The 16,068-nt window shown below is 35.1% G+C and overlaps 1 protein-coding gene across 1 annotated transcript; it reads left to right on the forward strand.

Moving 5' to 3' along the window:
• Nucleotides 1-449: 449 nt before the first annotated feature.
• LOC110702822 (lysine histidine transporter 2-like) lies at nt 450-4,331 on the forward strand. The gene is made up of 7 exons (XM_021880569.1): nt 450-874; nt 1,919-2,302; nt 2,443-2,836; nt 2,918-3,023; nt 3,273-3,364; nt 3,464-3,532; nt 3,632-4,331. Exons 1-7 carry the CDS (start codon nt 615-617, stop codon nt 3,728-3,730), a joined length of 1,404 nt encoding a protein of 467 aa, XP_021736261.1. The 5' UTR covers nt 450-614; the 3' UTR covers nt 3,731-4,331.
• Nucleotides 4,332-16,068: the final 11,737 nt, after the last annotated feature.

Here is a 16,068-nt window from a genome sequence, read left to right on the forward strand (position 1 = left end):
TCACTATTCAGAGGAAAGAAATATTGATTGTGTTGAGAGAATTGCTTTGAGAATCGCTTGTGATGATCAAATCCACGTTAGAAGAATATTTCTTAAGTATTTGACTGTAAGATCAATCTTTTAGACAAACTATTAAACCAATTCAAATATTGGAATCATTTAACGTGGATAAGGTCGGAAGAAAGTTTGTTTTTATGGAAATTAGAGAAAACTTCTTACCAAAAAATAAATATTTACGGTTGAAAAAAACTAATTAAACAAGTTTAAATCACTTACAAGTTACCTTTAGATATCAATTAGTGCTGAATTATTCTAACATGTCAGCAATTGGAAAAGCCTATTCTAAATAGATTACAATTATTTCTTACAACTCTATCCAAAAAGTAAATATGGAAATAATATAAGAATCCTATATTAGTTAAGACACAAATTCTAAGACAGTAAGGATATCCAACAACTACTTTTGCATCTAGAATAAATCCTTGTATAAGACACACAAAGTGAACTCATAAAAATCATATTATTATCATACAACTAACTTAGATTATCAAAAACTAGAGAGCACTTGCAAAAAACATACTATAAAAAAATTATAAAAGTCTATATAATTAATCATGGAGGGAGTAGAGAAGAACGAAAACACTAGCCTTGACATAGAAAGTGGCGGAGAAAAGAACCAAAACGTGATGTTTGATAGCAACATTAACGTTGGAGAAAAGAACCAAAACGTCGAAGTCGATAACAATGTTAACAACGAGCTTCCGGTAGCCTCGAACCGAAAGGGGAAGTGGTGGTACGCTGCCATTCACAATGTTACCGCCATGGTTGGTGCGGGTATTCTCGGTTTACCCTATGCTATGTCTCAACTTGGATGGTATGATTTTTCTTTCCTCTGCCATGTTTTTTGTTTTTTTAATGCATTATTTTATGTAATTCTAATTTTGATAATTGATTTGGTAGGATGTACTTGTGTGTAACAGCTTCTGACAAATACTTCGTATAAAGTAGTGGTTAATAAAGTTTAGTTTTATTAATTAATTTCAACCAAGAAATTAAAAGTAGAGACCAGAATTGTGTATATTGAATTAATTTTGTTCAAAGCTAGAAAAATTCCCTAAAATTCGACTAAGATCGAGTTTGAATTTAAAGTTGATAATGTGGTGTTGACAGTGATAATTTGTATCATATAGTAATCTACTTTCAATATGAACAAGATAATGCATATCAATCACAAGTATTTTTGCATTACAAATTAAAACGACTAAGCAATTAAATTACTTCTTTGAAACCCAATTTCACTCTTACCGGAAGAATTCGACCTCAATTACTCCTTTGCATGTGTAACCTGAATTCGAGAAACAAATTTTTTTGGAGAAATCCTAAATTGTGAGGAAAATTTTTAAGGAGCAATGATTTTGGGAATTTCCCTTTAGAAGATTTTCTTTGTCGTGGTATAATGGTGTTTCTTTTTCGCGGTATAATAGTGAAGATATGTTAGTATTTTATTTTTATTTTTTTAATTAAAAAAAAAAAATGGGAAGATATGTGAGTATGTCTACAAGTACGAATCCAATACAGTACTCCATATAATATTATGGCCATGAGTAGGTCCATGACTCATAAGTGGCCCAATAAAATATGAATTAGCAACCTTGTGATTTTGGCGATACTAATTGATCCGCTTTTATTCTCTGACATATTATTTATTGTTTTTTTTTTTTGACAGACAAATTATATATTGTTAAACATTAGTAATGTAATAAGATTGCATGTTATTATATGATAGGGAGAAATTTGATTTTATTATACTGATACATAAACATTAGGAAAATATAGTTTAGGAGATTGTGTATTTGTATGATTAGTTCCCGCAATAATAAAACAAATTAATGACATTGAATGAATGTTTGCATTTCAGGGGTCCTGGTGTGACAATATTATTATTGTCATGGATAGTGACGTTATACACACTGTGGCAAATGGTAGAAATGCATGAAATTGTGCCGGGAAAAAGATTTGATAGGTACTATGAACTAGGACAATATGCTTTTGGGGAAAATTTTGGGTTATGGTTTATAGTGGCACAACAGATCATGGTTCAAGTCGGTTGTGATATTGTGTACATGATAACTGGAGGGACTTCCTTGATGAAGGTTTATAGCATTCTACTACCAAATGGAACACCCATCAGACGAACTTACTTTATCATGATCTACGCTTTTATCCAATTTTTTCTATCTAACTTACCAAATTTTAACTCTATCACCGGAATCTCCTTCGTTGCGGCTATCATGTCTCTCAGGTGAGTTTCCACAACCTTTATAGCTAGTTATAATGCCTATATTTATTTTAAAGGAGAGTAGCTCTTTTAATTTGTTAAAGATTATTTAACATGTTTTACGTTGGATATTGACTTCAGAAAATATTTTTCATTAAATTCAGTTATTCTGCCATCGCTTGGATAGCTTCATCTATAAAAGGAGTGCAATTGGATACAAGTTATGGAAGTAGGTATAGCACTGATGCAAGTCATATTTTTGGATTTCTGAGCGGGTTGGGAACAATTTCATTTGCCTTTTCTGGGCACAATGTTGTATTGGAGATCCAAGCTACACTCCCTTCTACTCCAGAAAAACCTTCCAAATTATCCATGTGGAAAGGGTCATTAGCTGCCTATATAATGGTGATGTTATGTTATTTTCCGGTGGCCTTTGTTGGCTATTTTGTATTTGGAAGAGTTGTTGAAGACAACATAATGGTTTCACTCGACAAACCTAATTGGCTCATTGTTATTGCCAATGTCTTTGTTGTTATACACGTTATTGGGAGTTATCAGGTATTTCAAAATTTAAATTAATTTATTATAATGTTTTTCAAATTTTTCATTAAAAAAACTCTAATAAATTTATGTTATTAGGTTTACGCAATGCCAATGTTCGACATGCTCGAATCTTTTTTAACGCTAAAAATGAAACGCAAACCAAGTAAGATGATTCGCCTAGTAACCCGTTCTACCTATGTCGGTAAGTTGTTGTTTTTTTATATATAGTTTGTTGTATTATTTTCTTTTCATATATTCATTTTATGTAATATTTTTTAAAAATTAAAAAAAATACAAATTAAAATCACCAAATAATTATAAATCATATTCATTTCGGAAAAAATCAACTTTTATATTAATAATCGTCAATTTTTAAGATGTAACATGTTTACATTATAATTCATTGGAGTACAATAATAATATAAAAAAACTTATATAATACTTTTTGCAGGAATTACTATGTTTGTGGGAATAGCATTCCCATTTTTTGGTTCTCTTCTTAGCGTTCTAGGTGGAATTGCATTTGCACCCACTTCCTACTATGTAAGTTTCTATTGTCACATCTTTCATCATATTCATGTATTGTTATGTATTTATTTATCCAATATTATATTTTACTAATACATTGTATATGTCTTACAGTTACCTTGCATAATGTGGTTGATAATTTGCAAACCCAAGAGATACAGCTTATCTTGGTTTTGCAATTGGGTGAGATTTTAACTTCAAATTCCATTATATTTATCATTTTTTTTTACTTTCTCTTCCTATCTTTATACAACTACTTATTGTAACTTTTTTACATTACAGTTCTGCATTATATTTGGCGCATCACTGACGATCTTAGCCCCCATTGGCGCTGTAAGAGATATCATAATGCAAGCTGGATCGTATAAATTTTTTTCTTGATCAATTCTAGATTTAATTAGGGATAATAGGATGCTCAAAAATTTCAATCCCACCGATTTTTTTAGGGGACTATCTATGTTTAGAAATAATGATAAACAATTAATGAATGATAATTAGTGTCATTATGTTCACCTATAAAATTGCTTTCTCATAAGTGATTATGATTTTCTATCACATTTTGCAATTATTAAATTTACAAAAGTATTAATGTTAATACTTCTCCAATTTTCTTCCATTAAAAAAAAAAAAATACTGCTCCAATTTTCTTTTAGTTATGTAATTAATAAACTTTATTTGGACCAATGGGATGGTCCATTGATGATCAGGTCCAATGAGTACTATCTAAATAGTGCTCAATAAATTAATTTCTCCATTATTTCAATTTTTTATCCACTTTTAATCAATCGAAGCTAACAATTTTTTTTTTTATTTGAAAATGAAGAACATGGCCCTAAGTATAAGAAGCTAAATAGGAATTGTTGATGATATATATTAACATTAATAATTACACGATGTATGCGTAATTGTTATAAATTACTAACTTAATTTTGTTTTGGAAACTATATTTAATGCGTATACTTTATTTATTTATTTTATTCTAGAATTTTTTATTCACTTTTTTTTATTTCAGAAATTATTTATTCACTTTTTTCAAATTTTATTTTTATTCAGAATCAAATAATTTTGTTTTTATTATATCTCTATTTTAATTAATTTTTATTTAATCTTTAAAAATATTTGAACTTAAAGTACCATTACTTGCTTATAGATCTAGTTCTCATATTATCAAACAAATAAATCCGATCCCGCTATTATTTTTTTTATTAACCTTATTAAAAATGTTTGTAAAGGCAAGTGAATTTTTTATCCACGGACAAAAGCAATATTATAGTAACAACACTAGATTAGTCTCGTGTGATGCACGATTTGATCAAATACTCGTAAAATTTTCTAAATTTGTTTATTTTTTTTCATACCAAAACTAAATATAAAAATTTTCAAAATAAATAAAACATCAATTTTTTGTTTTACAAAAATAAAGCTCATAGAAAAATTGAATGATGAAAAGGGTACTTGAGGAAGAAAAATTGAATTATTATTGCTAAAGAGAATATACCGTTTTTCAGAATTTGATAGTAATAATAATGTAGCTAACGGACCAAAATTTTAATAAAATAAAATAAAAATCACAAAATGATGATATCATTTATAGTTTTGAAGGGAAAAGTTCTAATCACAACTTGACATGTGTCTAATTTTAAAATAGAAGATGTCATCAGTACTAAATACGGAGTACTTAGATCTATTCAGCTTAGATAACCTTGTCTTTTAAAAAAATAATAAAAAAAGATTAAAAAATTATATAGTAATCAAAAAATTGTTTCGACCTCAAATTGTTATGATGTAAGAAACTCCAAACAAAATATTAGTTAGAAAACACCTCAATAAACTTGTCTTAAAAACAGAAAACTTTAAGGAAGTTAATTAATAAACATACGTCTTAACAACGGATAAAATCTATATATATAAACTCAAAAATAGATTAAAATGCGTGACATTTGAAACAAATACGTAGATGCAGCAAGAATTAAGGATCTATAAAATCAACATAAACAACGTCAACACTGGTGGTTCGATAGGGAAAACGCAGAACATGATAACAATATTAACGATTGGCTTCCGATAACGTCGAATCGGACGGCAAAATGGTGGTATTCCGCTATCCATAATATTACTTGTATGGTTGGTGCTGGTATTCTAGGACTTCCTTATGCCATGTCTCAACTTGGATGGTGTGATTTTCGTTTTCAAATACAATTTATGTTCGATTGCTATATATTTTACATTTTTTTATTTTTTTGGTGTTTTACCCGATTCACCCTTTGAGCTATTCCAAATTAGGGATCAGTTCTGGGTAACTTTATATGGGCCAATTCTCCTTCAAATTTGCCCGTTTCAATTGCAATCTAGGAGCAGAGTTGGTAAGGGATATAATATTTGGCAAATCTTCAATTCATTCGGATAATTGGACCATTTTTTTTTTCAGTTGTTGTAAAAGAGGGGGGAATCCCTAACAAAAGAAAAGCACTCGTAATTAAATATTAGATGTTTCAAGTTAAGTACACGTAATATATAATTATTAGATGTTACAAAGTGTTTTTTTTTTTTTTTTTTTTTTTTTTTTTGCAAGAGAGGGGAAAGACCCCGAAAGAACAAAAAGAAAAAACAAAATAAACGAAAAGCTAGGCTACGACACAAGAAACAAAACAGAAAAAATAAAACACTAAAGGGATAGAACTAGGATGGAAACAAGGCCTTCAGATTGCGGCATCTTCCGGCACCTTCCTCGCCCATGCCACACCACTAAGGTCCTCCAATAAAACAGAACGAAGATCCTTCGGGACCGCCTCAATAAGAACCAGCTTTTGATCCATCTTCACTCCATAGTTAGCAAGCCAATCCACTGCACGATTAGCTTCCCTATAGCAATAGTTAATGGCAATCTCCCAACTCCTACCATAGATGAGAGCCTTGCACTTTCGAATAATATGTATGTATGGAGAGTTAGAAGGGGTATCACCTTTTAACAAATGCATTACAGCCTCAGAGTCAACCGACAACACCACTCTTCTATGTCCTCCATTCCATGCAGTGGAGAGGCCTCTTTGAATAGCAAGAAGCTCAACCTTTGTACAAGTGCACACCCCGCAATTCATTGCAAAAACCTCATATAACTCTCCACCACTATCTCTTATGATGCCACCTGCTCCAGCTCTTCCCGGATTATCCTTCGCAGCTCCATCGGTATTCAACCAATATTAGGAGCACACCATCTAATAAGCACCTCTTTCTTTCCTTTGCGCCCTACCCCATGAAGCTGTCTATCACTTTCCATTGCTTGCTGCACAATTCCAATTCGATTAAAAATAAACGCTGCTTGGTCAATTGGAATATTGGGCTCGTGATTGAAGCTCTTTTCGTTTCTCCAACGCCACAGCCACCAGCAAGTGATTGCAAAGGCTCTCGGCCACGCACAACCCAAGTCATTGTTTTCTTCATCAATATTATCCAAAATCCATTCACGAAATGGTTCGGTATTCACAATCTTGCGGAGATCGACACCCATCTTTTGCCAAACAATTTTAGCTGCTAGACACCTTCGAATAATATGCTCTCTCCTCAACTTCACCACACACAAAATACCGCGGGTCATCCGTTAAAGTCCGAATAAAGCGGTTACTATTTGTCATTAATCTGTCTTGAATTGCAAGCTATATGAAAAATCTAATGCGCTGTGGCACAGTAGTCTTCCAAATTAATTTCTAGCCACGAACACTCTCAAAAGAAGCAGCTTCACTATTTTTCATTAACTCCATTGCCGATCGAATCGAGAAGCCACCACTAGGAGTGCCATTCCAATACACTTCATCAACAACTTCTTCATCATCTACCAACTCAAAAGAGGCAATTTGACCAATAATCAAAGCCAAAAGGTAGTCAGCGGACTCCTCAAACTTCCAGCCAATATTCACATCCCACAACTCCCTTACTGTCAAGTCTTGGACCTCAATTAGAGGATCTTCACTCGCATAAGCCAATAGGAGGTCCTTCGTGGCCCAACGGTGATGCCAAAAGAAAGTTTTATTACCATTTCCTACAGCCATATTGACACCCTTGCGCACATTATCGATACTACTCATAATGCCCCTCCACGCATTTGAAGCACAAACTTTATCTTTAAACATATCCAAGTCACATCGATTGTCGCAATATTTAGCTCTTAAGACTCTCGACCACAAGGCTGCCGGTTCATCCAACAATATCCATCTAATCTTGGCTAAAAAATCTCTATTCGCATCTCTCATAGAGCTCAAACCTAGTCCACCGTACCTTCTCCCTTGGGTTTAGTCAGCCTATCCCAAGCTACATGATGTACCTTTCTTTTTCCTTATTGCTCGACCCACAGGAAGCTTCTTAACTTTCAATCTAACTCATCACATGTTGTTCAGGCAACTTGGTGGATTGCATAGTGTAATAAGGCATAGAGCATAAAATCGATTGGACTAAAGTGGCCCTCCCCGCCATGGAAAGGGTCTTACTTTTCCACCCTACAAGCTTTCTATTGATTTTATCAACAAGATATTGGTATGATCTTTTTGAGGTTCTACCATTAATAGTTGGAACCCCTAGATACTTCCCAAAATCTTCCGTTTCTTCCATGCCCAAGCATTCATACACAGCTTCACGCACACCAAAGTTAGTATTTTTCGAAAAATAAATCTTAGACTTTGCTATACTTACTTTGCTACTCGAAGCATCACAAAACATTTGGAGGGAATGTTTCATGATTTTAGCCTGCTAAATCGAAGCTTCACAAAATAAAATTAGATCGTCCGCGAAAGCCAAATTCGAAATGGAAAGGCCATTCCGACTAGCCCTTATCACCGGTTTCCAACCACCCAAACGAACTTCTCGATCAATAGATGAGCCAATCTCTCCATAAAAATCACGTAAATGTAAGGAGGTAAGGGATCTCCTTGTCTAATGCCTCTCGTTGGGCTAAATGCTTGCATTGGTTCACCATTCCATAAAATCTGTAATTTAGCTGAATTAATGCATTGCATTACAATTTCTACCATATGTTGCGAAAGATGAAGCTCCATCAAAGACTCACGAATAAAACTCCATCTAAGCCGATCATAAGCCTTCTCAAAGTCAATCTTCACAGCCATGTAACCAACTTTGCCTTGCTTATATCTTATAGTATGCAGCATCTCTTGCAAGATTATAACATTGTCAGTAATTTGCCTCTTAGGAACAAAAGAGCACCAAGTAGAGGAAATCAAACTCGGCAAAATAGGCTTAAGTCGGTTCACAATCACCTTCGTAACCAACTTAAAAAGGATATTACACAACCCAATCGGTCTAAATTGGTTTTCTTTTTCTGGAACATCCACCTTAGGAATAAGCACCAAATAGGCATCATTAAGACCCTCTGGAAATCACGTCCCTCACAAACCAACTGTACCACACTTGGATGGACTAATTCCCAAAATCTTTGGTAGAACAACGGTTGGAAACCATCAGGCCCTGGAGCCTTGAAAGGTTTCATCGATTTCAGGGCAGCAAGCACTTCACATTCACCAAATGGGCGAGAAATTTTCTCCATATCATCTTCACTGATATTTAGGAAATAATTCAACAGCAATTGCACTTGGGCTGAGTTATCCCTTCTTTCCTCTTGAAATAATTGACTCTAAAATTGTTGAACCATGCCTTGCACTACCAAATTATCAGTAACCCATTCATCTTGATCATTCTTCAAAACATCAATACGATTTCTCCTTCTCCTTATCACCGTAGACAAGTGAAAGTATCTCGTATGCCTATCTCCATCTCGAATAGCTTCCATTCTAGACTTTTGAAACCACAAAGTCTCTTCATCATTCAACACTTCTTCCATCTCTCTGCGCAGCTTGGCTTCAAGTTTCACTAAATGTCGTTGCCTTCTCTTTGAGAGTTCACATTGGATTCCTTCAATGCGAGCCCATAATTCGGATTTTTTTCCGAAAAATGTTACAAAATTTTTCTTTATTCCACAAGTTCAATTTATCAGCAAACTCTCTAAGAAAAGGAACTATAGGTTTTGTACACGACCAATTCGTCTGAACAAACTCATGAAAATGTTGGTGGTTCAACCACGCTGACTGGGATGTAAAAGGTTTCACAATAGTAAGAATTGGTGCAAACCTCGAAATACTGATAAGAATGAGGCAGTGGTCCGACATAGCTTTCGGCAAGTTACGAACCCCTGCTTCCTCAAACCTTAACCTCCACTCATCATTCGACAAGGCTCTATCCAACCTAGCCGACTTGAAAGTATCAGGCGTTAAACCCCTAAACCAGGTATGAGCCGGACCCGAACAACCCAAATCAATCAACGCATTATTTTCAACCCAATTTGAAAATTCTCGACATCTTCTTTGCATCTCCGATCCTCCATTACCATTTCTTTCATCCATACTCATAGTTTCATTAAAATCCCCAGCAAGCATCCAAGAACCCGAATATGCTTCTTTAGGGGGCGTTTGGTTGGGGGTTATAAACAAAGGTAAAGGAAATGGGCGGGAATGATTTCCTTTGTTGTCGTTTGTTTGCCAAAAAATTTCATTCCCTTTCCCCTTTTTTATTTTTGGGTTTACCCAAAAACATGGTATGGTCATTCCCCACCCCCACCCTCCCCCCCAAGCCTTTTGCATTCCCATTCCTCTTCATTACCCACGCCCCTTTCTCTCTCCTCTCAAGCCTCTCAAGTGAACCCTAACCAACTCGAATAAGTTGCCGCCGCCGGTTAGTGGTTCCGTCCGACTACAAAACCGTGACCATCGACCACCCAGTTGTGACCGTCGCCGGAACTCACTGCCCCTCGCCGGAACGAACCTCGCCACCCTTCCCTGACCCTTGATTATTCGGTGATTCTTCCACCGTTAATGGTGGTAGTAGCTGAGTTTCGTGGGTTTGTAGGTTCTTTCGTTGTTAACAGCGATAGTAGCGGAGTTTCGTGGGTTTGTAGATCTGGGCGATAGTAGCCGGAGTTTCGTGAGTTTCGTGGGTGGTTCGTAGATCTGGGTGGTTTGTGGCAGTGGCTTGGGTTGTTGGTGGGTTTGGTTTCGTTGGTTTGAATTTGGTTGTGTGGGTCTGAGTTTGGGTTCGAACCCTCCAACCACTGTCATCGCCCCTCCGACCACCGCCGTCACCTCTACGAATCATCCAACCTCCTTGAAACCACCCACCCATCAGCTTCTGCATCAGATATGTTGATTATATTGCATTTGCTGATTATATTGCATTTCTTTGTTGATTATACTGTATTTGTTGCAATTTTGTTTGATTTAAAGACATTCTTACATTAGGGATTTATTTATTTTTTTGCTTATTTTTTATGTTTTCATATTATAGGAAAATACGAAACAAGTTTTCACTTTTTTTCATTTTACAAGAAAATATGGAAATATTTTTTTTTTTTTTTACTTATATTATAGTAACAAGTTATTATATGAAAAAATAAAAAGAAATTTAAAAATTCATGGTTTGATTCCTTGGTTTGAACCAAACAGTCACAAAGGAAATCAATGAGCAGTTCATTCCGTTTCCTGGACATAACCAAACAACCAAGCCAATTAAAGGAATTCCTTTCCTTTCTCCTTCATTCCCTTTCTGCATTTCATTCCGATTCCCCTGAGCGAATCAAACGGCCCTTAATTTTTTCAAGCTCACTCCATAATTCTTGACGAATAGTACTATCCGGACTTGCATAAATAGCTGAAAAAAGCCATGGAATTTCACCTGGTTTCTTCACCTTGTGAGATGTTGAGAATGCTCTCCAAACACCGTCACATCCACTTTTTCACCCCTCCAAAACATCCAAATACCACCACTAAAACCTTGAGCTTCAACTCTCCTTTGGCCAGAAAAACCAGTTTTATTACAGATTACTTGTGCTTGGTTTACACTCATGTGAGTCTCAACCAAAACAAGAATAGACGCGTCATTATTCGGATGAAATCCCTAATTATCGACACCTTATTTCCTACGCCCTGTACATTTCACACCATTATCTTTAAAGACATTAAACATTGGAAACAGAGGATAGGTATCATACACGTTTCTAGGAACGTTGGGTATCATCTCGAGAAACGCTTTCATCGGTTCCGCCGTCTCTATCGGTAGCATGAACGACATCAACATCGCTGCTGGGTAGTGCACAGGTGGAAGAAACGTGTCCAAGTGCATTAGCACTTTGTTCACCAAGGGGTGCGCAGTTACCATCGATGGCCCTTCCATTGGAAAGTCCACAAACGTTTCGTAGGCGGGGGGAATTTTCCTTTCCAGAGTAATTGGTACTTGGGAAGGATTCATGATTCACCTCTCCACTCCGATCTTTCGAACCAACTTCAAGAGAGCTGATTTGACGAAGAGCTTACGGGGTAGAAGTAGCAACCTCAATCAAATTTCCTTTGTCAAGGTTACTTCCACTTGTCCTTGGAGTCCAAGTCGACTTGGGGCCAATCTTTTTAGAATACGGCTTAATGATAGAATGTACTTTACTTCGGATACCCAAAGGATTCTCAGAAGATTTCCTTTGATTTTTATCCAAATTTCTAGGCCCCAAAATATTCTACGATACATTATTATCCTTTTCCACTGCCAGAATATTTTCAGTAAATCCCTTATTGCCTTCTATTCCAGCTGGAATATTAATTTCCATATTTTTAATATTCTCTCCCCTGTTATTATTATCCTTAATTGAAGCATCCAAATCCACAGTAAGGATAATTTCCATCAACGAATCTTCCTCAAGCCGTTTTCCATCTTTATCAAGATTCATCCCATAGATATCTCCTAGGCCCATTGACAGGCGCCACCGTTGCATTGTGTTCTAGAATTTCTTCTTCTACATCAGCATCATCACTGACCCCTAATATTTTGAATCTTGACCCACTTGGTTCCTTGGTGCTGGACTTAACTTGCTCACCCTTAGCCAAATCCTTCTCATTGTTCTGTTTCCGATTGCCCTATCTTGGCTTATCTATAGCCTGTTGCTTCCTAGCTTAGCCTTGGAGTTTGACTTTCTAGTCTGTTTTTGCACCAGCATCCACGACCCATACTTATCCCTTTCCTCGGGCCGTTCTCCATGAACTTGACTTTTGTCAAATATTCCCTGATTGACCATATTGTCCTTTTCTGGCATCTCCTACACCTGATTTTTCTGCACGAAGACCTTGCAATCATCTTCCTTATGTCCCAGGTGCCCGCACTTCTTCAAGCCTTCATACTGGATTCTCCAGATCCGACCATTTAATCGGAACTTTGACAACAGTGGTTTAGTGAGGTCCACCTCGATACAAAAACGAACATACTGGCCTCTATCTTTTGACTCAGTGTTTCTGTCAATTTTGATGACCTTACCAATCTTCGACCCAGTTTAATGCAAAAATTGCTTATCAAAATATTCCACTGAGAGTTGCGGAATACATACCCAAGCATTCAGCTTCTTGATAGGTTCCTCATCTGAAACAAAATTTGGTATCCATTTGCGAATCGTCAAATAACTATCGCCAATCATCCACGGTCCCCCAGTTAATACGAACTCATAATCTTCTAAACTGCTGAATCTCACCACGTAGTACGCATGTCCAACATCAGTGAGCACAATTTCACCCTGAAGACTCCATTTCGCCTTCACTCGCTTCACCAATATTTCATAACTTACCTCCTATCGAATAGCTTAATCTTTTCTTCACTTCTTTGGTCAGATAGATGGTAGGGCATCCCTTATCATCAGAATCACAATTCCAATGGTAAATCATCATCCGAGATATTATCATCATCCAATTCATCTCCCTCACACAAAGGGTTCACATTTCTACCAAATCCACTCATAGCCTGCATATGCGAGCGCACGGTTGCGCTCTCACTTCTTCAGCCATTGAATCGGCCACAAACGAATCCGTTTCCATTTCCTCACCATTACTACTCCTTGAATTTTCCTGATAATCATTGAGATTTCTTTTGAATTTCTTATTGTTGCGCTGGAGAAGGTCATTCTCCTCGCTTGAAAGGGTTTTTTCTCTCTCGCCTTCACTCGACATATTCAATTATTTGTTATAACTTTTTTAGATGTTACAAAGTGTTAAGGGAACAAAAGTTACAAATCTTTTTAGGTGTAAATACTCACAAGGTCAATTCGACTTTTAATAATATTTCCTCCGTTTTTTTAATATTGCGCCGCTTTATTTTTAAAAAGGTTTCACAAATATTGCACCATATTCATTTTGAAAAAAAGAAATATTTATGTTCACATTGCAAATACTATATACATCTTTACTTTTCAACACTTGATTTTTTAAGGAAAATTTGTCAATTGCAGCCATTTAAAGTTTGTATTTTATATATTACAGCCATTTTAAAAAAAAATTGCGAATTGCAACCCAAAAGTACTAATAAATTGTAAATTGCAACCCAATTTAATTTTTTTCATCGATTTGCGAGCCAAAAATGTTTCGTTAAGGTTTTAGGGGTCATTTTAGTTCTTAAGGACCCTAATTGAGCTCGGAATTTGCAAAAAAATAACATAAGTGCCTCGTTTTGCGTATAAAAAATGTATAGATTTGTGTACAACTATATTTTGCCGTGAAAATGAGGCTCTTACATTAATTTTTTGCCAATTCCGAGCTCATTTTTGACCTTAAGAACTAAAATGGCCCCTAAACCCTTAACAAAATATTTTTCGACACGCAAATCGATGAAATAATTGAATTGGTTGCAATTTTCGATTTATTAGTACTTTTTAGCTGCAATTTGCAAAATACGGACTTTAAATGACTGAAATTGGCAAATTTTCCATTTTTTAATTATGTATAGAATCACATGGGCAATATTGATTTTTATCTCTCTCTCATCTTTTTTCCACTATTAAAAATTTTTTATAAAACCCCTGTAATGAAATACTCCCTCCGTGTTTGAATAAATGAAATTTTTTTCCTTTTACAGCCGTGTTTGAATAAATGAAATGTTTTCTTTTTAAGAAATTTCTCTATTTTTTTTTTGTAATAATCCCTCTACTTTTTAATAATATTCTACTAACTAATGATCCTCAAAAAAAACCCCTTACTTTCTTTTCTCTCCTCAAACTAATACACTATCTATTATTTTAATAAATTCAACTAATCTTCCGAAAACTCCGTAAATGTCAAAATATTTTATTTATTTAAACACGAAGGGAGTAATAAATGAATGGAGGAAGTATATTTTATTTATCTCGTTAGTAAACTTGTAGCATAGACATTGGGACTTTTTCCAAAGTAAGCTTTATTACAAAACTATCTTGTAAAGTAGACTTGTGGCCAAACTATTTATCAAACTAAGCTTCTAGGGTAAAACGCTGTCTCGGACAACGTTTTATACCCTAGTTTTTTTAAAAAAAAAACAATTCAATGCGTAAAACGCGGTCTCATACAGCGTTTTTACATGTCGACTTTTTTTTTTTTTAAATTTCGTAATTTTTGATTTTAAAATAAAAAAAAAATAAAAATTTACAAATACACTTGCACTTATCTCTGAGCTTTTTCTGGGGGGCTCGTTGACGATAACCAAACCCCTGTCTTTCCCTCACTAAATTGCATTTAGATATGGAGTATAAGGACAGGTATAATTTAACAAATTGGTCGGCCTTATTGTCACGACGCCTGATCGAGAAAGGAAAGGGGCGAAGGAGATGCATTTCTGGTAGTATTGGACAAGCTCTCACGGCGTTTTTAGTGTAAATATTTTTTTTTTTTAAATTCTTATTTTCTGATCTTGAGACCACTGCTTCCCTCAACTCTTGATTGTGGGGGGTCTCTATCAAGATATCAGAGTTTTTGATGAAGGTACGAACCTTCGAAGAAGAGTGTGGGGGAGTAATACAGATACAGCTCCTTTCGTTTTGATAACTTGGCCATATCTTCTCGAGAAATTTTCATGCGCATGTTTGGTTTTCTTTTATTGACAAAGGTAGTTTTCCCTATCTGTTGTATTCTGTGATGTGGGTTGTTTGAACTCGGCTCCTGCACATTATCGAGCTCCATACTCTCTTTGGTTCCTTCTCCCAACAACTCTTCTTCATTACCACAACTTCTAGATGAGCTTCCAAACCTTTTATTACTTTTGTTAGTAAGTTCCTAGGCTTGAGGCTTGGTGTTCAATTGCTTCCCTTCTACTTGATTACCATGATCTTTAGCATCGAATTTTTTCTGAGTTGAAGTGATACTCATCAAAGTTGATAACTCCTTTTCTATTTCTTTATTTTTTTGGTTCTAATGACCTTGCCTTCTCTAAACCTTCATAAGCCTTATCAAACTTCCTTGATTTCACTAAAGCCTTGACATTTCTCTTACCAATTCCCTACACCATAGAGCAGTAAACAATGGCTATATTAAAGTCATGAAGTTTTATCGCGCAAGCAGCAACATTCAAATATAGAGCTATCACTAAATCCTTGAATAATGGGTTGAAATCAGAAATTAAGAATTTTAAAATATATATATATACACTAAAAACGTTGATTCGGTCAACATTTTTAGTGTAATTTTTGTTTTTTTTTCAAAACAAAAATTACAAAATTTAAAAAAAAAAAAAAAAAAGTCAACATGTAAAACGTTGTTGAGATAGCGTTTTACAATTGAATTTTTTTTTTTTATAAAAACCAGGGTATAAAAACGCTGTTTGAGACAGCATTTTACCCTAGAAGCTTGTTTGGTAAATAGTTTGACCACGAGTCTACTTTACAAAATAAT

The sequence above is a fragment of the Chenopodium quinoa genome, unplaced genomic scaffold (genome assembly GCF_001683475.1).
Source record: "Chenopodium quinoa cultivar QQ74 unplaced genomic scaffold, ASM168347v1, whole genome shotgun sequence".
NCBI lineage: Eukaryota > Viridiplantae > Streptophyta > Magnoliopsida > Caryophyllales > Amaranthaceae > Chenopodium > Chenopodium quinoa.